Here is a 23,405-nt window from a genome sequence, read left to right on the forward strand (position 1 = left end):
GATTTGAGGAATTAGTAACTACGGGTGCAAATACATTTTCACACACGCTCAGTTGGTATTGGATAACTTTTTTGCTTCAGTAAAAAAAAATATTTAAAAACTGTATTTTGTGTTTACTCGGCTTGCCTATGCTTTTATCTTAGACTTTGTTTTCATTTCTGAACAATTTAGTATGAGATATACACAAAAACAGAAGAAATCACATTTCACATTACTGTATCATGTAGGCCTACTACTCAGAGAGTATGCAACCCAACAAGAGTATGCAACCCAACCCAACAAGAATATCAACCCAGTTACAACGTTAAAACAGATATTTCTCAGAAAACTCTATTGCACAGTTATTATATATACTGTACAAGTATTATTTTCCCTTAATAAATTCAGCAATTCAGTAATAAATGTTGAGGTAGTTAAATTGCAGCATAATGCAATCTTTTCAGGGAATCAGGGCATTTAGGATAAAAGTGCTTCATTAGCTGTGCAATCAAACTATCAACTGGTTTTAACCTCCTACAGCCTCAGAAGCACTTTGCTTACACAGCTAATGAAGAACCTTTGTCCATAATGTCCTGTATTTCTGGAAACTTTATGTATTGTGCTGTTTCCCTATTTGCAATCTCTCTCACAGTTTTTCACAGAGAAGACACCAGCTTTTATCAGTCTAAAAAAAATTCTTGCCTACTTTTAAGGATCTCTTTGCACTTGACCTGGAGCCCTACCGATACAGTGGCGTGAACATGACTTCTTTCCGCCTGCTAAACCTGGACAACCCCTATGTTGTGTCTGTTGTTCAGAAATGGAGTGCAGAATGGCAGTTTGCCCCATACAGACCTGAAAGTGGCTTGATGAGTGGCATGATGACTGTAAGGATTGATCTATTTCACTTGTCAACCATCCATTAAAGCTTCATTTTAACCATGTGTGTTAGAGGTGTAACAGTTGTTACAAATGTTTTGGATAGAATTAATTTGTTTTATCTCATCGCAGTTATGTGTACTTTGGATTTTTTATGTTAGTTATTAATTGTTATTTTTCAAGGTCAAAAACCAGAATACAATGTACTTGAAATGAAATGCCAGTACTGGACACTAGGTAGAATTAGTGAAGCTGGTTGAGGTTGCTTAAAAAAAGATGGAGCACTCAAGTGGGTAACTAATACCTCTGTATTCCAGACACATATTTACAGTTTGATGGTAAATTTGATTTTGATTAAAAATTTGATTAACAGGAAACATGGCAAGCACATCACACATGACACTGTTGCCAAACTTATTAACAAATTCAAAAAGACTGGAAGTGTTGGGAAACCAACAGTAACAAACATCCATTGAAAAAGGCACAAACGAAGTGGTGCTAGCATACATAGTCCCTTATGTTTGGAGACTTTTGTGACACCCTGTATATATGAACATAGATTTGCTTTGAAAAAAGATATAAATAAAATAAAATAAAAATAGGCAATACAAAGCTGGTTACTAGAATGACCCTTATAGACAACTCCCAGGATAATATAACTTGTTTTAAGCTAACCCGCTTGAGTGCCCCCATATTGGCCCAAAAGCATTGAAGCTATGCTGCCAACTGAACTTTTAGCCACTCAGAGAGCACTGTGGATCTCTTCCATCCTGTATATATTGGAGGCAGCATTTAGAAGCTATTCCTCTCTGCCCTATCTTCCTGACAACTTCAGTGATAGTCACCTTTGAACCACATAATTGCATATTGAGGTATCATGACATATTGAAGGACAGATGGATCATAATTTGAGCTCTATTAATATTTTGGAATAATTTTTATTTCTTTGCAGACATCAGCCGCTCTAATGTATGATGCTGTGTTCATGGTTGCGGTGGCATCACAGCGGGCCAATCAGATGACAGTGAGCTCACTGCAGTGCCACAGGCACAAACCGTGGCGGTATGGACCCCGCTTCATGAACCTGTTTAAGGAGGTGAGTGCTCCTAACAAACACTTGCTGCTGGTAGTTTCCAGAAGAACACAAAAGTGAAAGTGACACAAGAGAAAATATGCATTATTCAGTGGTCATATTCATAGAAGGGCTGAGATTGTGTGAAAAATTCATAGCATGGTAACTATACAACTGAAATTCACAAGCGAATATCATCAGCCTATCCCAACCCACCTTACAAAAAAAAAAAAAAAAAAAAAACAATTGTGAGACTCTGCAGGCAAATAAAATAAACACTCTTCTGGGTAGTTGACTGATTTCTGTCTTCTCTAACCTAATAAAAAATATTTAGCTAGTTATAGACCACATACAAGAATAGCACAATCCAAAATATACAATATACAGTAATTAAAGATTACAGCTCCATTTATGGAAGAATTCATTTGTTGTTTGGTGCAGGACTTATGTTGATATTGCATAATTAAATAATAAAGACAATTTTCACAGCCTTCTTTACTCATATTTACCAATATTAGTGGAGGGTACTGTATATTACAGGTCATACCAGTACACATATATACTGGTACAGCCCTTTCATGTCACAATATAATCAGCAAATATAACACAAGAGTTTCAAATGACAAACCATTGTCATTTTGCATCTCAAACCTGCATTTTAGTTCTGGAATATCAGTAGTATTTTGACCACCAACCTTGTTTATTTGATGTATTACACTTTTATTCACTCCACCTGAAGGCACCCGAAGACATATGCATGACGCCAAAGATATTTTGCAGGCCAGAATATGGGGGCAGAAAATGGACTTTGATAAATGTGTAGATTGATCCTGTTAAATCTCGATGCACTCTAAATGCAGTGTAAATCACTGGTCTTGTCCATTTTATAGCCTGTGCTTACTCTTTGCTCTGAGAATTCATCACACAAAAGATGACTATTACATGAGTTCCTGGAGGTGCTTTAGGATGGAGTAGTCCTTCAACACATTTCAGGTTAAGTTTTCAATATGGCTTACAGATGTCAGCCTCAAAATGCAGTTTTGAATATTCAGCCCCAGATCTTTGACTTGAATGAAAAGGCAATGCAGCTGCATGCTTACATGTGAAATTTTGTCACTTGGCTGTTTGAGTATATCAGTATATCATTTATTAGTTATTACTGTGTTAGATCTCTTAGTATTTCTATTGCACATTAAATCCTTGTTGTGATCATCATGCTCAGTCCCTTATATCCCATCTTTTTGTGGATGCTTGATAAATTGACCTAACGTAAATCATTTCGGTTAAAATAATGTAATATTATGTGCATATTACACTTAACACAGTGTAATCACAGTTTAATATTTTGTGCATATCATGCAGACTGATTGCCATCAGTAATAATGGGCATTACAATTCCATGAATGCATTTTTGAAAGGGAATCTCTCAGACCCCAGGGCTAATAACACTTCACAATTAAGTATGAATTGGACAGAACAGAAGAACAGTATTTGTGCCTAATTGGTCTTATCACTCTCTAATAGTGGGTGTGAGTAGAGAATGAGAGAATACAATCAAGGCAGAATGCAATAAAGCTTTAGTCAGTGACATAAAATGGGTGAAAGAGGAGAGAAAGAGAGACAGCTTGGCTGAGTCTCAAATGACTCCAGATGCCATGTTTAAATGACCTATAAAAACTCAATTACAGCATCATTAAGTCATTTAACTGTGTATTGTGAACTTTTTTCCCCACAGCTTATCCACCAAGCTATAATATTAACTAATGTACTGGATCTGATTTAGGGCAGGAGGACTTCAGCATATGCTTACTGCAGTGCAGATTACACTATGCAGCTTTGATTTGTCCTTCAAGGCCACAGTGCTGAAGCTGATATAGCTTTCGTAATCAGGGCTCTTATTTCATAAGGCCTGTGAAATAAGTATCCTGCATTGAGCAAGGTCATGCATTATACCCTTCTTAGCTCTTTTAGAAAAATCCAAGCAATATACTTGAGACCATTTGAAGGCTTTACTTTATGTATGTGAGACAGGTATAAAACCTATGATTGACTCATTACTGTTCATAGCAGGGGTGCACACAATCCAGCCCTTGAAGCCTGAGACACTGCTGTGTGTAGTATTTTCTTTTCCCTAACCTGACTTACTCAGCAGCTAATTATCAAACCCTTCATGAGCTGAGAAAACACACACACTGCAGTGCTGTCATCCTCCTGGACAGGATTTGGACTTCCTTCTTCTGAATGGTAATGAGATAAGGGAGTAGAACTGTGATCATCACAGAGATGGCTGGAGAAAAAGTGTAATGTCCTGGTGATCTGACAGAAAGTGACCGAGTGTTATGACAGGTTGGAAATCTGCTTCTGTGAAGGCCAGCACCAATGTCTATAAAGGGATGGCTAGCAGAAACTAGAAGGGTTGGCCATCTATACTAATGTCTAAGCTTTCTTTCCCCTCTGTACCTCTTCAGAAGCAGTGTTAATGTATCTTTTTACAGTATAAGACAAAGTAACTCAAGCCTTATAACAATATACCACAATCACAATATTTAGCATTGGAATCACAATAAAGTATTGTATATCATTAAGTCTGAGAACCATCAGTATCAGGCTTGATCTGACTCAAATATGGTACTCTTGCCAGTAGCTTCAGGTGAAATCAAAATGTTTAATTTTGTTTAATAAAATGTCATTTAATTCAAAAATGCATTGCAATTAAGAATGTCTCATATATTATTGAATTACAGTGAACTATAGTGCCTTGCAGAAGTAATCAGCACCCACCCCTTGAATTTTTCCACATTTGGGTCTGCACTTACACATGTGAATCCTTTTCTTGCACATACGTCTTGACAAAAGTTCTCAAATTCTGTCAGATTGTATGGAGACCTTTGGTAAACAATAACAATGTCTTGCCACACATAGTTAATTAGATTGAGGTCTGGGTTTTGTACTCCAACAAGCCTCGTAGGCAAACTGCAAATAGGATTTCTTATGGCTTTTTCTTTTTAGTAATGGCTTTCTTCTTGACACTCTTCTATAAAGTCAACTTTGTGGAGTGCCTAGCTTGTGGCTGTCCTGTGAGCATATTCTCCCATCTGAAACCCTAATTGATAGTTTTTACCAGAACTTGGTCCTGGACTTGTTTTGATAGTCTGTTACGTGTTTTTTTTTAGATTTCTAACAGTTCTCTGGGCCCTTTTATGTTCATTCCACTAATTATTTAACTTCTGGTGGCAAGTGGTTACAACAGAACTAATTTAGGGGTTTCACAGCAACAGAGCTGAATATTTATGTGATCACAGCTTTTATGTTTTTTATTTGTAAATACTTTTATGTATTTGTATTTGTATTTGTATTTGTATTACTGTGCCGTGAAAAGGTATTTGATTTCTGATATGATTTATTTTAATTTTGTGTTTATCTCATACTAAACAGTTTTAGATCTTCAAACGAAATACAACATAAAACAAAGGCAACCCGAGTAAAACATACAATACAGTTTTTTATTTATTTAGTTGTTACTGTGCTCTCACTGTTACTGTGCCCTTGGAGGAATTTTGGAAGGTCGGCCATTTCTGGGAAGGTTCACTACTGTGCCCAGTTTTTCCATTAGGAGATAATGTGGCCATTTTGAGTTCCAGAGACTTTTAAATCGTTTTGTAACCCTTCCCAGACTGATATATTTCACATTTCTTCCTCATAATTTCTGGAATTTCTTTCAATTTTGGCATAGTGTGTTACTGGGTAAGACCTTTTAACCAACTTCATGCTGTTGAAAAAGTTTTTAAGTGTTGATTTGATTGAACAGCGTTTGCAGTAAATAGGCCTGGTTGCATCTACTCCAGCTGAACACCATTATGAATGCAGTTTCATAGTTTTGGAAAATTAGTAACTACGGTGGCAAATACATTCCACATAGGCCCAGTTGGTTCTGGGTAATGTTTTTGCTTCAATAAGTAACATTATCATTTAAAAACGGTATTTTGTGTTTACAGAGGTTGTCTTTGTTTTAGATTTTGTTTTAATTTCTGAAACAATTTAGTATGAGATATCCACAAAAACAGAAAAAATCAGGTATATACTTTTTCACAGCACAGTACATAAAGGACACACTATCAATTTCTTGTAGACTGAGCGGTTTCAGTCATTTTAGTAATGTAGTTTTAGTCAGATATATCAGAACAGTTTGTAAATTATATAAAAGAGAGAGCAAGTATTTGTTTTGAACTTGCTAAAAAGTTGACCTATCCTGTTGTGGAACTTAATGATTAACATCTAAGCATTTGTCTCTTTTTCACTGTGGTGGACACCCCAGGCTCAATGGGATGGCCTGACAGGACGGATTGTCCTTAACAAGACTGATGGACTGAGGAAAGACTTTGATTTGGACCTCATCAGCCTTATGGAGGAAGGTACAACAAAGGTGAGGCAGCTCAGTTAAAGCTCTGGAAGAACATTTTTAGAGCTTCTGATTGAACAGTATTTGGACTGATGGATCATTGATAGATTTGTTTAAATACAGTCTATTCATTACATACTTCTTTTTGTATGGCAATCATGATCTAATGTACCTTGTTATTCCAATATGAGATTTAAAAATGTACGTCATTTACAGTCCCTCCAAAAGTATTGGAATGGCAAGACCAATATTTGGTTGCATATCCCTTGTTTTCAATAATTGCATCGACCCAGCGACCCACTGACACCATCAAACTGCTGCTGCTAAATGCTTTTCCTGTCTTGTACTGCAGCTTCTTTGAGTTGTTGTTTGTTTTAGGGGGTTTCTCCATTCAGTCTCCTCTTCAGGAGATGAAATGGATGCTCAATTGGAAGAGTGTTTTGGGTCATTGTCTTGCTGCATGATGAAGTCCCTCCCAATTAGATTGGGATGCATTTCTCTGTAAATTGGCAGACAGAATGTTTCTGTCGACTTTTGAATTCATTCTGCTGCTACCATCATGCATTACATCCTCAATAAAGAATAGTGAGTCAGTTCCAGAAGAAGTTGTGCAAGCCCAAGCCATGACACAACCTCCACCATGCTTGACCGATGAGCCCGTATGATTGAATCATGAACAGATCCTTTCTATCTCCACACTTTGGCCTTTCTATCACTTTGGTAGAGGTTAATCTTGGTTCCTGAACTTTTGTGGCTCATCTCTATATTTCTTTGTGAATTCCAATCTGGCCTTCCAGTTCCTACTGCTGATGTGTGGTTTGCATCTTGTGGTATGGCCTCTATATTTCTGATGTTAAAGTCTTATTTGAACGGTGGATTGTGATACCTTCACCCCGGCCATGTGGAGGTTGTTGATGATGTCACAATCAGTGGATTGTTGTTTTGGGTTTTTTTTAACAGCTTTCACAATGTTTCTGTCATCAACTGCCATTGTTTTTCTTGGCTGACTTTTTCCATGTCTGGTTGTTAGTACACCAGTGGTTTTCTATCTGTTTCAGGGCATTCTGTTGTTGTTTTGGCTATGCCCAATGCTTGTGCAGCGGCTCTAACTGATTTTCCCTCTTTTCTCAGCTGCAAAATGGTTTGCTTTTCTCCCATAGACAACTCTCTGATCTTCCTCTAAGTTTATCATTTTTAACAACAAATGCAGTCTTCATAGGTGGAATTGGACAGAGTAGAGTAGACATTCAGAGCAGAGTTTCCGCAAAAAAATTTTGGTGCCAGCCAACATGTCCTGGAATGATAAAGTTTAATGATTTTTTTTATTAAATAAATTCTGTTTTTCTTTTTAAACTGCAAGTGGTTTCAGTTTAATATGTTCCAGGCTCATTTATTGAGGCTGTTTACACTGAGGCCGTAACAAACAATAATTATATTGAGCTTGTTTTGGGCTTGTTTTTGTGGATGCAGTTGCTTATTTGTCTTGTACGACTTGGCAACACTGGGTAACGAGTGAGTCTGACCTGTGTTGGATAATCCAGAGTTTACTTGTGTGTCTGTTTGTGCTTTCAGAGCCTCGTTACTAGTGTTTCTGTTTGACTGTATTGTTGAATGTATGTACATTTGTTTCTAGTCATTTATTTCTAAGTTACTTTCTAAAGTTTTTTTTTACTAGTAAAACTTTATGCGAGCAGTGTTGCTCTGAAATCTATGGTTTTATGGTGAAAGATTTATCCTTCATTATCTTTCAGTAAAGCATTGGCACAATCATCTGTAGGAAATAGGAAATGCAATTGGAAATACAGTTTGCAGTTGCTTTTGAAAATTGTCCACAAAATACTTCCATAATTCCAGTACTTTCGGAGGGGACTGTATGTTTCTAAAATAACATTTTTTATTCATTTATTCATGACTCAAAGTGATTTGAATGCAGACAGGAATTGTTAGAGAAGCTAATTTCAGAAACCTTGTTTATTTGCTTACTTTTCAAAAGCATGTAGGTGATGTTGCACCACGTCGTACAAAATTGTGGACAAAGGTCTGTTGTAGTCTTGTTTTGGTTTTTCAGTTCTTAAACAAAATATCCCCTTCCCTGAGTCATCTTCCTATATAAAAATTTCCTCATAAATTTCCAACACTGATTATCCCTGAACTCTCACAGGGATAAAGCACAGCTGAGATTTTGGAATATGTAAGCTATAATTAATGGCACTGATTACATTTTATGTACTCAGAGTAATGAAAAGCCTCCTCATTTGTCAATACTGAATTCTTATGAACCAATATATTTCTGAAGGTGGCTCTAACACAAACACAGTTAATCCAATGGCAGATGTTTGGGGAGAAGTACTAATTTATTTATAGAAATCCCTGGAGGGAAGCAGTTCTGTATGTCATACACCATGTTTAAAGTTGTTTATGGTGCTGGTAATGAAGACAGACAGACAGATACAACCCCAATTCCAAAAAAGTTGGGACGATGTGTAAAATGTAAATAAAAACAGAATGCAGGGATTTGCAAATCTCGTAAACCCATATGTTATTCACAATAGAACATAGAAAGCATATCAAATGTTTAAACTGAGTAAGTGTACCATTTTAAGAAAAAATAAGGTCATTTTGAATTTGATGGCCGCAACACGTCTCAGAAAAGTTGGGATGGGGCAACAAAAGGCTGGAAAAGTGTTACTAAAAAGAAACAGCTGGAGGAACATTTTGCCACTAATTAGGTTAATTAGTAACAGGTCAGTAACATGATTGGGTATAAAAAGAGAAGAGTATCTTATCGAGACAGAGTCTCTCAGAAGTAAAGATGGGATGGAATCTGGATGGAAGCATATGTTGCGCTAAAACCTGTATATACCTTTCAGCATCGATGGCATCTTTCCAGATGTGAAAGCTGCCCATTCCATAGGCACTAATGCACTCCTATACTATTAGAGATGCAGGCTTTTGAACTGAGTGCTCATAAAAAGCTGGATGTTCCCTCTCCTCTTTAGTGTTCTTTAGTTTACAGGACACGGCGCCCGTGGTTTCCAAAAATAATATAAAAATTCGATTCACCTGACCACAGATTACTGCATTCTGATTGATTTTATATACACTTTACACAGCATCCCAACTTTTTTGGAATTGGGGATATATATATATATATATATATATATATATATATATATATATATATATATATATATATATATATATATATATACTTGTGACTTCCAGCTGTTTGCAATGAGCAAATCAAACAAAAGCAATTGAAATAGTTCAATACAACAAATGCTTCAAGTGGATTCTCCAAATACAACTAAAAATGCAACTTATAATGATTTCTCCAGTTTCAAAATTATTCAACCCCTTCATGGCAAGCATCTTTAGTACTTAGTAGAGCACCCTTTTGCTGTTATGACCTGCTGCAAACGAGATGCATAGCTTCTGGCAACGTTCCTGAGGAATCTTAGTTCATTCCTCATGAGCAATGGCCTCCAGTTCAGTAATATTCTTGCATGCTGCACCAGAGTTTTTCTATGGGGTTCAAGTCAGGTGACTGTGATGGCCCTGTAGAATTTTCCAGGACTTCTTCTGTAACCAAGCTTTCGTGTAATTTGAGGCATGCTTGGGATCATTGTCCTGTTATAAGGTTCAGTGACACCCAAGCTTCACTATGCATTGTGTTGAACTATTTCAATTGCTTTTGTTTGATTTGCTTATTGCAAACAACTGAAAGTCTGTACATTTTGACAATAAACCTGATTTGTAATAGGGGTTGAATAATTTTGATTGCATCTATGTGAATGTAAATATAAATACAAACACACACACACACACACACACACACACACACATTGTATATCGTAGTTCAATCCTCAGTGACAGTCCTTTAGATGTCACACCTTCTTCTTGTTGTCTTCTTTCCACATTCCCCTCTGTTGTCTATAAAATTGTCATTCTTCTGTTATTGTCTTAAGTACTTTACATGCCCATATTTTTTCCATCCTATAATATGTTGGCTATGTTTCTTCCTGAGATGTATTCATTTTGCATTACTCATAGATTGGGGTGTGGAAATCATACACTGGTCTGAACTTGACTGAAAAAAGGGACAACTCTAATAACGTCACAGATTCTCTGGTCAACAGAACGCTGATTGTTACCACAATTTTGGTAAGGATTTTTTTGTAGGGATTTTAATGTCTTTTTCTAGGAAATTAATATATTTTTATAAGGTGGATTTGTTGGGTGTTTGCAGGAGAACCCGTATGTAATGTATAAGAAGTCTGATAAGGTGCTTTATGGGAATGATCGCTTTGAAGGCTACTGTTTGGATCTACTGAAGGAGCTCTCCAATATTCTGGGATTCAGTTATGAAGTCAAGCTGGTGTCGGATGGCAAGTACGGTGCCCAGAATGACAAGGGAGAATGGAACGGAATGGTCAGGGAGCTCATTGACCATGTGAGGCACTCACACTAATAGGTCTCATTTACCAAAGCATTTTACCTTCAAGGACATATGACTGGTGTAGAATTTGTGCTTAGTTGAGATATTCATTCAGACATTGCAGTGGAAATAGTTTTATGTAATTGGTTGAAATAAATGCAGATATATATCCTTCTTTGTTATTACTTTGACATCATATGACAAAATGCTGCTGCATAAAGCAGAGAGTATAATATAGTTTCAAAACGTGATTGGAGAATTAGTGTGCAGGATTTAATTAACTACATATTCTTGGTCTGGCTAATTGGACAATTAATTTAGCTTGCTTAAATAACTTGCCATAAGTAGATTGAAGCACATAATACTAAAGAGAGGACTTGTCTGTTGACAAAAGTTATAAAAAATCTTGTGATTCACCGTAATTTTTTATCAGGTCTTAGTGCTTGACTTCCATGAATTTCGAAGTGCTTCCAGATTCTCACCTATCACTGTGCAGATCATCAGTCACTTGCATTCATGGATTTGTTTTACTCTAAATGATCAACCAACTGTATATTTTCTCTTCAGATTGCTGATCTGGCTGTGGCACCTTTGACCATCACTTATGTGCGAGAGAAAGTTATAGACTTCTCTAAGCCATTTATGACCCTGGGGATTAGTATCTTGTACCGTAAACCCAATGGCACCAACCCTGGAGTTTTTTCTTTCCTCAACCCTCTCACCCCAGACATCTGGATGTATGTGCTGCTGGCATGTTTGGGAGTCAGCTGCGTGCTCTTCATTATTGCTAGGTATATTAGGAAATCTGTATTCTACCATACCTTAGCTTTGGCATTTTGCTTCTTTTTTTGTACACCAAACACTTAAAATCAAAGACCAGGCTTAATCAGAGAAACTGATTCCTAGAAGCTTATCAGGGACATAATAATAATAATAATAATAATAATAATAATTCCTTAGATTTTATATAGTGCTTTTCTAGGCACTCAAAGCACTCAAAATCTCCACAACTACCACCAGTGTGTAGCATCCACCTGGATGTTTAATACAAAAGCATGTACTTTTTCACATTGAAAGGGTTTTTTAATTTGAAAATGTTTAAAATTAATTTGAAAAATCCAGCTACATCTGTTGTCAAAATATCTTTTGTGTATCCTGTAGATTGTTAGGCAATGTAGCCTTTAAATTTCAGAGTGCTACTACGAAGTAATATAAATAATAACATTATGATAAATTGTCTTTATTATTGTGAGAGTGCAAACCTTTTTGTTTTATTATCAAAAACCTGGTTTTAAAATTGACAGATATCCATCTTTCTATGGTTATAGAGAGAATTTATAGAATAAAGAAACCAATTTAAGACTACACACAATTTACATTTGGAAATCCAAATATAATTACAAGACACAGCAAAATCCCCAGTGTTGAATTAACACTCTACATTGTTAATATGTCCAATTGGACACAAATTAACTCTGAAAGTGTTAAGTCAACACTCTGGGTTTTAATTCAACACTTTGAATTACCTGTGTAACTTGTTCTGTATTTCTAATGAACATCTAATGTTCTCATAAGTTAGTATTGGCATGTGTGTTTATGTCTACATTTGCTTAAAATTATAGTGAGGCTCATATGCTGTTATTGGACATTCAGGATCGAGTTTGAGCACTTATTTAAAAACTGTGATTTCAGAATGTGTGTATTGAAAACTCACATTTATAACACTCGTCTCTATCACTCACAGTTTCATTATAATACATGTGAATTAATCTGGCTACGAAACTCCCTATAACCTTTACTTTTTTTTTTTTTACCTTTTTTTTTGCACCAGACAGTTCAGAAAATTAGGTCCCATAATGATGAAGTGTGTGGTTCCTCTACTTTGAAAACGTAATTATTTATATTGTGTGTGTGTGTATGATTCTCTTTTTCAAACTCCATACAGGTTCACACCATATGAATGGTATAACCCTCATCCTTGCAATCCTTCATCAGATGTGATGGAAAACAACTTCACGTTATTAAATAGTTTGTGGTTTGGAATTGCAGCACTCATGAGGCAAGGTAGGAAATTAAAAAATATATTTTATATGAAATAAATATTTCTATTGCAAAAGCCAGTTTATACACTCACCAGCCACTTTATAAGGAACACCTGTACATCTGATCATTTATGCAGTTATCTAATCAGTCGATCATATGGCAGCAGCACAATGAAAAAAAAAACCCTTTCAAATACAAGTGAAGAGCTTCAGTTAATGTTGACATCAAACATCAGAAGGGGGAAAAGTATGATCCTTGTGACTTTAACCATGGTATGATTGGTGCTAGATAGGCTGGTTTGAGTAAATTGCTGCTGTCCTGGGATTTTCACACACAACAGTCTCTAGAGTTTACATAGAATGGTGCAGAAAACAAACAAAAAAAACATCCTGTGAGTGCAGGATCTGCAGGCTGAAACACCATGTTGATTTCAACCATGTTGAAAAAAATAAAGATTTAGAAATTTGGTGTTGCAGCTTATTCAGCATCCTGTTGTGGGAGTAGTTGCAGTTGTGTGGGTCTTCCCACAAGCTCATAATCCACTTTTTGTCCAGATACTGTAATTTCTTACATATCCATAAGCCTTCATTAAAATGCATGTGTATCCATCTGTCCACTTGATATCTGACAGCTATGGTCAATAATGAATGTAAAAGATCTAACAATAAAATTTTTATTTAATGGCTAGCATTAGTGCTTTCACATGAACTATTCCTTTAAATATAGCATAGTATTTTAAATTCATTTGTTTTGCCTATCATACGATGGCTTAGTAGTTAGCACGTTCACCTCGCAGGGTCGGGGGTTCGATTCCCACCATGGCCCTGTGTGTGCGGTCTTTGTTTGTTCTCCCCGTGCTGCGGGGGTTTCTTCCAGGTACTCCGGTTTCCTCCTCCAGTCCAAAGACATGCATGGTAGGCTGATTGGCATGTCCAAAGTGTCTGTAGTGTATGAATGGGTGTGTGAATGTGTATATGAGTGTGCCCTGCGATGGATCGGCACCCTGTCCAGGGTGTACCCCGCCTTGTGCCCGATGCTCCCTGGGATAGGCTCCAGATTTCCCCGTGACCCTGAAGGAAGGATAAGCGGTATAGAAGATGGATGGATGGATGGATGGATGTTTTGCCTATAAACCAACACAGTGTAAGGGCAGTTGTGTGTTGGTGTTTGCTTACCGCAGCATGCCACTAAACACAGCTGTTTGATGTACTTCATGAATCATAGGGTAACAGTAATGCCCCACAAGTCAAAGGAAATTTCAAAGCCGAGCTAAAGATCACCAGCTGAGTCTGTTCTATCTGTCTTCTGAGCAGTCATACATGAAAGACATTACATTCTGAATAACTTTATATTTATTATATTCACACCTGAAGCCTTTTGATCTCACTTTTATGAGCTCACCCACAAAGTCTTATTTGGCCCTAGCCTTACCCAAAAGATGGGCCAAATTCCTAAGTTTTGTCATATTGTAAACAGTATAAATATCCTGGATATTTATCCACAAACCTTGTGCTGTAGTCTGTTGCAACCCTTGAATCCATGTATTGAGGCTGCAGTTAAAGCAGTTCTGGTACCAAAGAGTGGTAGTATTTTGTGTATGGTGGGGTCATGCATGAAACCAGTTCAGATGTGATTTTACCATCTGTCTTGTTTAATCCTATTACAATTTGACAGCATTAAATTCAGGTTTGAACAGACCTCCTTGTGATCTGATCACTCAAACTAATTTTGGAGGTGGTCAGAGATTGTTGTGAATGACTATGCATCCTGGTACATCCCCTACAACATCAAGAGACATATGAGAATACCAGGTCTGAACAAGGCCATAGTAAAGGTAACAACCAGAATGTAGTCCTTTTGTATAGTTTCAGTTTCATAATTCCATGATGTACTGTATATGAGCCTGTAATATCCTTCAATTTCCCAGCCATAAGACGTACATTTGTGTATGCACGTTACAATTTTGGGTTAGTGCCACAGACTATGAACAGATCCGTTTTGAACTTGAAGTGAAGAATTGTATGCATACTGCTCTGTGCAGAGAGAGTAAATGAATTTTATTTTAATGAAAGTCTGTGAAAACTGTTCTTTCTGAATAACCCTGGCTTGGGGTAAATCATTTAATGCATGTGATTGGCCACATGCTGCAACATAACTGCTACAGAACCCGCAGTAGTTCAACTCGCCTGGAGTAATTCAACTATGGCTGTTTTTTTCAGGTGTTTCGTTACAGTGTTTTTTGAGAACTTGGTTTCATCCACTGGATTACTTTCCTCAGTCCACTTCCAAACTGTAGTCCACTAGTTGACAACCCCTAAACTAGTACACGTGTCTTGGAGATAGAATGCAAAACTCTCATATCAGTTACTGGAGCATCATATTACATATTATTAATATTTTAGTGAAATATATATGATATATATGTGAATTATTAGATATAGTATATAGCCAAAGGTTTGTGGACACCTGAAAATCATGACCATATGTGGTTCATTCCCAAACTGTTGCCACAAAGTTAGAAGAAACTTTTTTCCCTTCACTGAAACTAAGAAGCCCAAACATGTTCCAGTGCGACAATGCCCCTGTGCACAAAGTGAAGTACATGAAGTCATGGTTTGCCAAGATTGGAATGGAATAACTAATGTACTTGTGGCTGAATGAACAAATAACCACAGCCATGCTAAAATCTAGTGTAAACCCTTCCCAGGAGCGTGGAGTTTATTATAACAGCAAAGGGGGACTAAATAGGGAAAGGGATGTTAAAAATGCACATGTGGGTGTGATGGTCAGGTGTCCACAAACTTTTGGCCACATAGTGTATAGTAGTAGAGTCATGCAGTTTATAGCTAGGCAAAGCTCTTCAGTGGTTACACCTTCTTATTACAGTCACAGTCAAAATTATTGAACCCCCATGGCAAATCAGGTTTATTGTCAAAATTTCAACGGTTTGCAATGAACAAATCAAACAAAAGTAGTTGAAATAGTTCAACACAAAAAATGCTTCAAGTGGTTTCCCCAAATTCAACTGAAAATTCAACTTATAATGACTTCTCCACATCTAAATTATTCAACCCCCTGAATAGAATCCCTCATAACAGCACAAAAATGCAAAACAGGTGTTGTCTCAAGCACACTTGATGCAAATAATCAAGGGCTTCATTAGTTGCACCAGGTGTGCTTGAGCTGGAACACATGAAATACCTGAACTGGGTTGAGTGTACACTACCTGGACAGGCAGAAAAAGGAAGCTGTCAACAGCTGCAACCAGATTTTTGAGAAGGCAGGTTGTGAAAAACTGTCAAGTGACTGCAAAGGACCTGCAGCAAGATTTGGTGGCAACAGGCACTGAGGTTTCAGTGAGCACAGTAAGGTGCATACTAAACACAGAAGGTTTCCATGCCAGAACTCCAAGACGTACACCACTATTGACCCAAAAGCACATGAAAAGTTGGCTCAAAATCATATAAATAAGCCACAGAAGTTTTGGGATTCTGTTCTGTGGAGCGAAGAAACAAAACTGGAACTTTTTGGCACGATGGATCTGCGGTATGTCTGGAGGAAGTACAATGAAGAAAGAACACTCTGTCTGATGTTTTGGGGCTGCTTTGCATCCTCTGGCACTGGAAACCTGCAGCATGTGGAAGGCAAGATGGATTAATTGAAGTATCAAGAAATCCTGGGAGAAAACGTAAATGGTAAATGGTGCATTTATATAGCGCTTTACACTGTGTCTCATTCACCCATTCACACACACCAATGGTAGCAGAGCTGCCATGCAAGGCACTAACTTGCCATCGGGAGCAACTTGGGATTCAGTGTCTTGCCAAAGGACACATCGGCATGTGGAGTCATTCAGGCCAGGGATCGAACCGCCAACCCTACTATTAGTGGACAACTCACTCTACCACCTGAGCCACAGCCGCCCCACATCATGCCGTCTGTAAGAAAGCTAAAGCTTGGGTGTCATTGGACCTTCCAACAGGACAATGATCCCAAACATATCTCAAATTCTACCAAGTCTTGGTTGCAGAAGAAGTACTGGAAGATTCTACAGGGCCATCACAGTCACCTGACAAAGAAAATCTATGGTGGGATTTGAAGAAGGCAGTTGTAGCACGCAAACCCAAGAATATTACTGAACTGGAGGCCATTGCTCATGAGGATAGGACTAAGATTCCTCAGGAACGCCGCCAGAAGCTGGTGTCTGGCTATGCATCTCGTTTGCAGCAGGTCATAACTGCAAAAGGTGCTCTACTAAGTACTAAAGATGCTTGCCATGAAGGGGTTGAGTAATTGTGAGACTGGAGAAGTCATTATAAGTTGCATTTTCAGTTAAATTTGGGGAAACCACTTGAAACATTCATTGTGTTGAACTATTTCAATTGCTTTTGTTTGATTTGCTCATTGCAGCTGAAAGTCTGTACATTTTGACAATAAACTCTTTGCAATGGGAGTTGAATAATTTTTATTGCAACTGTATGTGAAATAATGCTAGTATCAGTAAAGTAACAATTGGAAACATCAATACTAATGCTACAAATAAAAAAATAGTAATCACAAATTACAGTTTGAAAGTAAATCAAGATAAATGCTTATTAATTTTCATGAATCATTTATCATTTTAGCAGTTTTAGTTTTGCAGGTCCTATCTTTTTTTTTTATAGGTGTTCTTATATTACGCTGACCAGTGCTCCTACTTATTGTGACAGGGTCAGATCAGATGCCCAAGGCTTTATCCACCAGAATTGTTGGGGGGATTTGGTGGTTCTTCACACTAATCATCATATCATCCTATACTGCTAACCTGGCTGCCTTTCTCACTGTGGAGCGGATGGACGCACCAATCGATTCAGCTGATGATCTGGCCAAGCAGACTAGAATAGAATATGGAGCAGTGAGAGACGGTTCCACCATGACTTTCTTTAAGGTAATAATTCACACAACAGGGTCTGTATATGTGCTGTGTTTCAGCATTTAAAAAATTGTGCACTAATTTAAGTAAGTAAGAGTCTAACAGAACTAAAATACCCTTGAATGATATTAGGGGGTTTTTGTCAGGCCAAAGTTCCATTTCTCATATACATTTCTCTAGTGTATATGAGCTATATTTGTGCTGCTTACATAAAAAAGCCTACTTTTGTCTTCTTTTAAGGGTGGAGGTGGAGAGACAGAGTTATACTGAAGTGAAAGAAAGAAGGAGCAAAAAGAGAGAAAGAGCTGGCAGTAGAGACCCATGCTGAGGTCAGGAGAGCTAGCACATCCAGTATGGGTTTATCCAGAAAAGATTAAAGACCATGATTACTGCTTCCTGTAGCTGATAAAACAGGGACATGTAGACGAACAAAACAAATTGAATCAGCTTAGAAAGATTCAGCATGCAGCTGTCCCACTTCTCCTGGATGAGCTCTTGACACACACAGGCTTCATATCAGTGGCACATGGCCGTTTTTGCTTCATCCTGAGAGGCAGTAGGTATAATGTTATTACACATCAGCTGCACAGATCTGACCCACTTTATAATGTCAATAAGCTGACATTGATAACTACATAAACAGCAAATGAAACACAGAAAGAATTGCTCTTCCACCCTTAGAAAGTTTTAGTCCATAGCAACTTTGCTTTGCTTTTGTTTGCCTTCAGAAGTCAAAGATCTCAACATACGAGAAGATGTGGGCGTTCATGAGCAGCAGGAAGAACACAGCCCTGGTGAAGAACAATAGAGAGGGCATCACACGCGTCCTCACCACTGACTATGCCCTCCTTATGGAGTCCACCAGCATAGAATACATTAGCCAGAGAAACTGTAATCTCACTCAGGTTGGGGGACTCATAGACTCCAAAGGCTATGGAGTAGGCACACCTATAGGTAAAGCAGCTGATGGATTGAAGGACTTTAGATTTTTATTTAGTTTTTAAGGAACATGACTTCACTGGTCCTCAAATGCCATATACAGTTTCTATATTGTAAATTCTGAACACACAAAGCAAAACTGCATATCATGTATATTTAACACATTAAATGTTTATAAATTATTGGACTATTCATAAGTGCATGTACCTATTTTGCGAGCTTATCTGGTAAGATTTGTGAATAGTTCAATAATTCAGCACATAATGTAGTAAAATTTTATTTTTAAGGTTTTTTTTATTTTGTTATATAACTTATGGGATAGTTTATGTCTACACTGAGTTTGATTTTACTTGGAGTATTTTTGGAGCTGAGAGGAAATATTTGAATAAATCAGTTCAGACAGTAATCCAGTTTATACTACTAAATGTAAGACATTAATGGCTGTAAGCAGTTCCATTGTTTGTGAACCTATGCACTATGCAACTGAATATGTCCATTATCCTGTAACACAAGCTGCAGCATAATAGTTGTATCTTTTCCAGGCTCGCCTTACAGGGACAAGGTGACAATCGCCATCCTGCAGCTGCAGGAGGAGGGCAAGCTCCACATGATGAAGGAGAAGTGGTGGAGGGGGAATGGCTGCCCTGAGGAGAACAACAAGGAGGCCAATGCCTTGGGAGTTGAGAACATAGGGGGTATCTTTATTGTGCTTGCTGCTGGCCTCGTTCTCTCTGTTTTTGTGGCAATTGGAGAATTTGTCTACAAATCTCGCCAGAACAGCGATGTTGAGGAGGTGGGGATGGGAGAGTGTGTGTTAAATGTTATGTGTATGTTTATAGCTCACAGCTTAAATGATCTTACAGGTGAATTGTTGGTCTGTACATGCTTATGGAATATGTACAGGTGGCTTTACATGCTTACTTTACTATATTTTATTTAATTTTTAATTTTATCTCAGTAAGGGCTCACTTGTTACTTTTAAAATTTCATTTCCTTATCTCATTACATTCCCTTTCTGTGTTTTTATTTGCATGATTCCATTTATTTGCCCATATGTTTTGTGTCTTTTATCTGCAAGGCCTTCTGTTTCTATTATGGGGTTCAGTCACGGCAGCTGCAGAGACGCGATTCTCCCTCACTCACTGGCACATCCAAATCCACAGATTTAGAGAGTGGGCACCTTCTTGAGGATGACGTATGCTCCTTGCATTAATCACTCCCACTCTTGCCTCAGTAGCTTTGGAAGGGGTGCGTGTGATCTTATTAATCACCCTTCCCTATGACCAGACCTTCCTCCACTTTTTACCCCAATTTTTATCCCAATTTAATGTACATACACTGTCTAAAATTTATTTATCTGTGAATGATACATTTAGACACTAAATGTATCATTCACAGATAAATAATAGAGAATTAATAATAGAGAACATTTAATATAGATTGACTTCCATTAAAGATGGTAATACTTTGACTTTGGCATTTTTTTAATATGGACTTCTCACTTTTGTGACATGTGACAGATGCCCTGCCCTTTATATTTATATTGTTTGTTACAGGACTGGCTGCTAATTAGCTGATTAGTTTGATCAATGTGTTGAAGCAGGGAAAACAATAAACTATGCAGAGAGTGTGCCCATGCATTGGCCACGTTTAGCTCAGATAATGAATAACCAAGCAATCTAAGGTTATGTATAATCCTAGATAGACACAAAAGTTAATTACAATTCCAAAAAAGTTGGGACAGTATGGAAAATGCTAATAAACAAAGAGGAGTGATTTGTAAATGTACTTTGACTTGTATTTAAACAAAAAAGATATAAAGGTATTTGTTGTTTTACCTAATCAACTGCATAGGTTTTTTTTTTTTTAAGATAAACGTTTATTTTGAAATTCATGCATGAAACACATTACAAAAAAGTTGGGATGGGGAAATTTAGGGCTAATAGTGATGTGACAGGTTGAAATAAGAAGTTGATGTGAAACAGGCGAGGCAACCGTCTAATCATAGTATATAAGGAGCCTCCAAAAAAAGGCCTAGTCCTTCAAGAGCAAGGCTCGCCAATCTGCCAACAGATGCATCAGCGAATAATCCAACACTTTGAGAGCAACAAATGAGTAGAATTTTTGAGTAGGACCTTCTACAGTGCACAATATAATTAAAAGATTGAAGGAATCCGGTCAAATCTTGGTGCGTAAGGGGCAAGGCCGAAAACCACTTCTGAATGCGTTTGATCTCCGATCCCTCAGACGTCACTGTCTTAAAAACCGTCATGAGTCTGTAATGGATATCCTGACATGGGCTCAGGTTAAGGTTTCACTATGCAAAGCAGAAGCCATACATCAACACTGTACAGAAGCACCACTGACTTCTCTGGGTTCGGTCTCATCTGACATGGACAGTAGTACAGTGGAATCGTGTTTTGTGGTCTGACGAATCAATATTTCAAATAGTTTTTTGACGAAACAGCCGTCATGTTCTCCGGGCCAAAGAGGAAAAGGACCATCCAAGCTGTTATCACCGTCAGGTCCAAAAGCCAGTGTCTGTCATGGTATGGGGGTGTGTCAGTGCCCATAACTTGCACATCTGTGAGGGCACCATTAATGCAGAAAGATATGTACACATTTTGGAGCAACATGTGCGGCCATCCAGAGCAGGACAATGGCAGAGAGTGTGGGTACTAGCATGGCCTGCCTGCTGTCCTGACCTGTCTCCGATTGAGAATGTGTGGCTCATTATGAAGCGCAAAATAAGACAATGAAGGTCACATATAGGTGCGCAGCTGAAGAAATGCATAACAGATGAATGGGGGAAAATTCCACTTGCTAAACTAAACCAACTGGTGCCTTCAGTGACCAAACACTTAATAAGTGTGATTAAAAGAAAAGGTGACGTTACACAATGGTAAACAGTCAACTGTCCCAACTTTTCTGGAGTGTGTTGCAGTCATTAGATTTGAAATGAGTGTATATTTTCAAAGGTAAATTAAATTCCCAAAGTAAAACATCAAATAATGTGTTTTCAACATAGTACAGGGTGAATTGAATATTCAAATGACTTTTTTTTTGTGCATTTTCCATACTGTCCCAACTTTTTCAGAATTGGGGTTGTATAAGCAAAGCAGTGGCTCTCCGCTTGTGGCTTTTGTGGCATAACATGTATTATTGTTGATAACAGGATAACACTTGTCTTTGTTGTCATTGAGCAAACATAAGACCATGTTTTGCATCCAGCAAAGAAAATCATCTGCCTGTTATGTAGCCTTATTTCATTGTATAAATTCAAAGAATAGGCAATCGTTTTCATGTATCATTTGTGGACATTTATATTCATTTCATCTTGTGTAATTTTAACAAAATTATGTGTGGTAATTTACATTAATGTGACATAGATTAATTGAGGTAATTAAAAGTTATTTGTTCCAACTGGAGAAAGTTTTTTATTTTCTTAAACAAAAGACTGCATGAACTCTAAACCATGAAAAGCACTTGCCCGAGAATGTAAAGAAATAAGGCGAGCCCTACATTATGACTTCAAGCTGGAATTGCACTTCTTCAATTGAAATATTAGATATTTATTAAGTTCCGCTGCAACTGCCAAACAATTTTTTTCTATTAACATGTCTGATGCTGTTTCAGTTATTCCTGCTTAGGATTTTAAGGTAAGGAGATCAAGCAGTGTTACTCTTTTACAATGAGCACTCACTTGTGTCTTCACCTTCTTTTTCAGTGCATTTGTTTTAGTGACCTGATGGAGGAGCTAGGAGTCTCCTTCAGGTGCCACAAAGCAATGAGGAAAAGAAGAAGACCACGAGGAAAAGCAGTACTCACAGGAGTCTTATACAATTCCAAATGCTTCCTGAGGAAAGAAACTGTGGCTTAGGGAGACTGGAAAAAGATCTGACTTCTAATGACTTGGCAAAGGATTTTAATTTGTCAGTTGAATTGAATTGAATGATTTATTTTATTTTATTTTATTTATTTGAACATGGTCATAGTTTGTATATCTCACTTTGTGGTAGTGGAACACTTGGTGTAGTTGTTTTGTACATGGAATTATTGAATGAAAATGGAGTGGAATCGGGAATACATCAGTTATTCCATCTTAGCATTTCTTGTGCCCAGTCCTCAGTTTTCAAAATAAAGAGGTTTTGCATATTTTAACCAGCACTGTCTTAGTCTATATGAATTAAAATCTGTACAAAGGTCTTGATCAAATGGCAAGTATTCACAAATGATTTCATTTTTATTTCCTGGAGGGAATGTGAACAGAAAATAACTGCACATAGACAGTGCCAAATGGAATTTGAGCACAAGCCATTCCAGACTCATTTGAACCCCTCTGTTTTGTTGTTTAGTTTCTGACAATTCAGTACAGCCTTTCTGATATACACAAAGCACTTCCCTATTCTACTGACCAGACTAGTGATGTTTGTAAAGCTCAGGGGCTCTCAACAGAGGCCAAAGATTAAACTGCCCTCACTTACTACCTTTACTGAAGCCCTGTGAAATGCACTCTTAAAAGCTTTCATTTAAAAAGCAATGGCTGTTAATAAGTCATCAGAAGAAGTGAAAGAGCAAACTCTTTACTGTTATTATCATGATTATAAAGCAACCTTTTATTTCAGTTAAAACCAGATAGTTTGGATATGCTTTTTATTATTATTATTATTCAGAGTGTGTACATATTTTGTTCTAATATAGCTCAACTTGAAAGACATGAAAAATATGATGGAAACCTTTAAAG

At 37.4% G+C, this 23,405-nt stretch overlaps 1 protein-coding gene across 1 annotated transcript in view; it reads left to right on the forward strand.

Annotated features, from left to right (window-relative positions):
- Positions 1 to 23,168, forward strand: part of grik1a (glutamate receptor, ionotropic, kainate 1a) — a 58,482-nt gene extending 35,314 nt beyond the window's left edge. Inside the window, exons 6-17 of the mRNA XM_053644658.1 lie at positions 693 to 866; positions 1,811 to 1,954; positions 6,246 to 6,353; positions 8,323 to 8,367; positions 10,383 to 10,493; positions 10,579 to 10,782; positions 11,335 to 11,558; positions 12,713 to 12,831; positions 17,520 to 17,737; positions 18,451 to 18,676; positions 19,204 to 19,454; positions 22,389 to 23,168. Coding sequence (XP_053500633.1) covers positions 693 to 866; positions 1,811 to 1,954; positions 6,246 to 6,353; positions 8,323 to 8,367; positions 10,383 to 10,493; positions 10,579 to 10,782; positions 11,335 to 11,558; positions 12,713 to 12,831; positions 17,520 to 17,737; positions 18,451 to 18,676; positions 19,204 to 19,454; positions 22,389 to 22,541 — 1,977 coding nt within the window. The 3' untranslated portion in view covers positions 22,542 to 23,168. The remainder of the gene's footprint in view (positions 1 to 692; positions 867 to 1,810; positions 1,955 to 6,245; positions 6,354 to 8,322; positions 8,368 to 10,382; positions 10,494 to 10,578; positions 10,783 to 11,334; positions 11,559 to 12,712; positions 12,832 to 17,519; positions 17,738 to 18,450; positions 18,677 to 19,203; positions 19,455 to 22,388) is intronic.
- Positions 23,169 to 23,405: the final 237 nt, after the last annotated feature.

Source organism: Ictalurus furcatus, chromosome 16, assembly GCF_023375685.1.
Source record: "Ictalurus furcatus strain D&B chromosome 16, Billie_1.0, whole genome shotgun sequence".
Taxonomy (NCBI): Eukaryota; Metazoa; Chordata; class Actinopteri; order Siluriformes; family Ictaluridae; genus Ictalurus; species Ictalurus furcatus.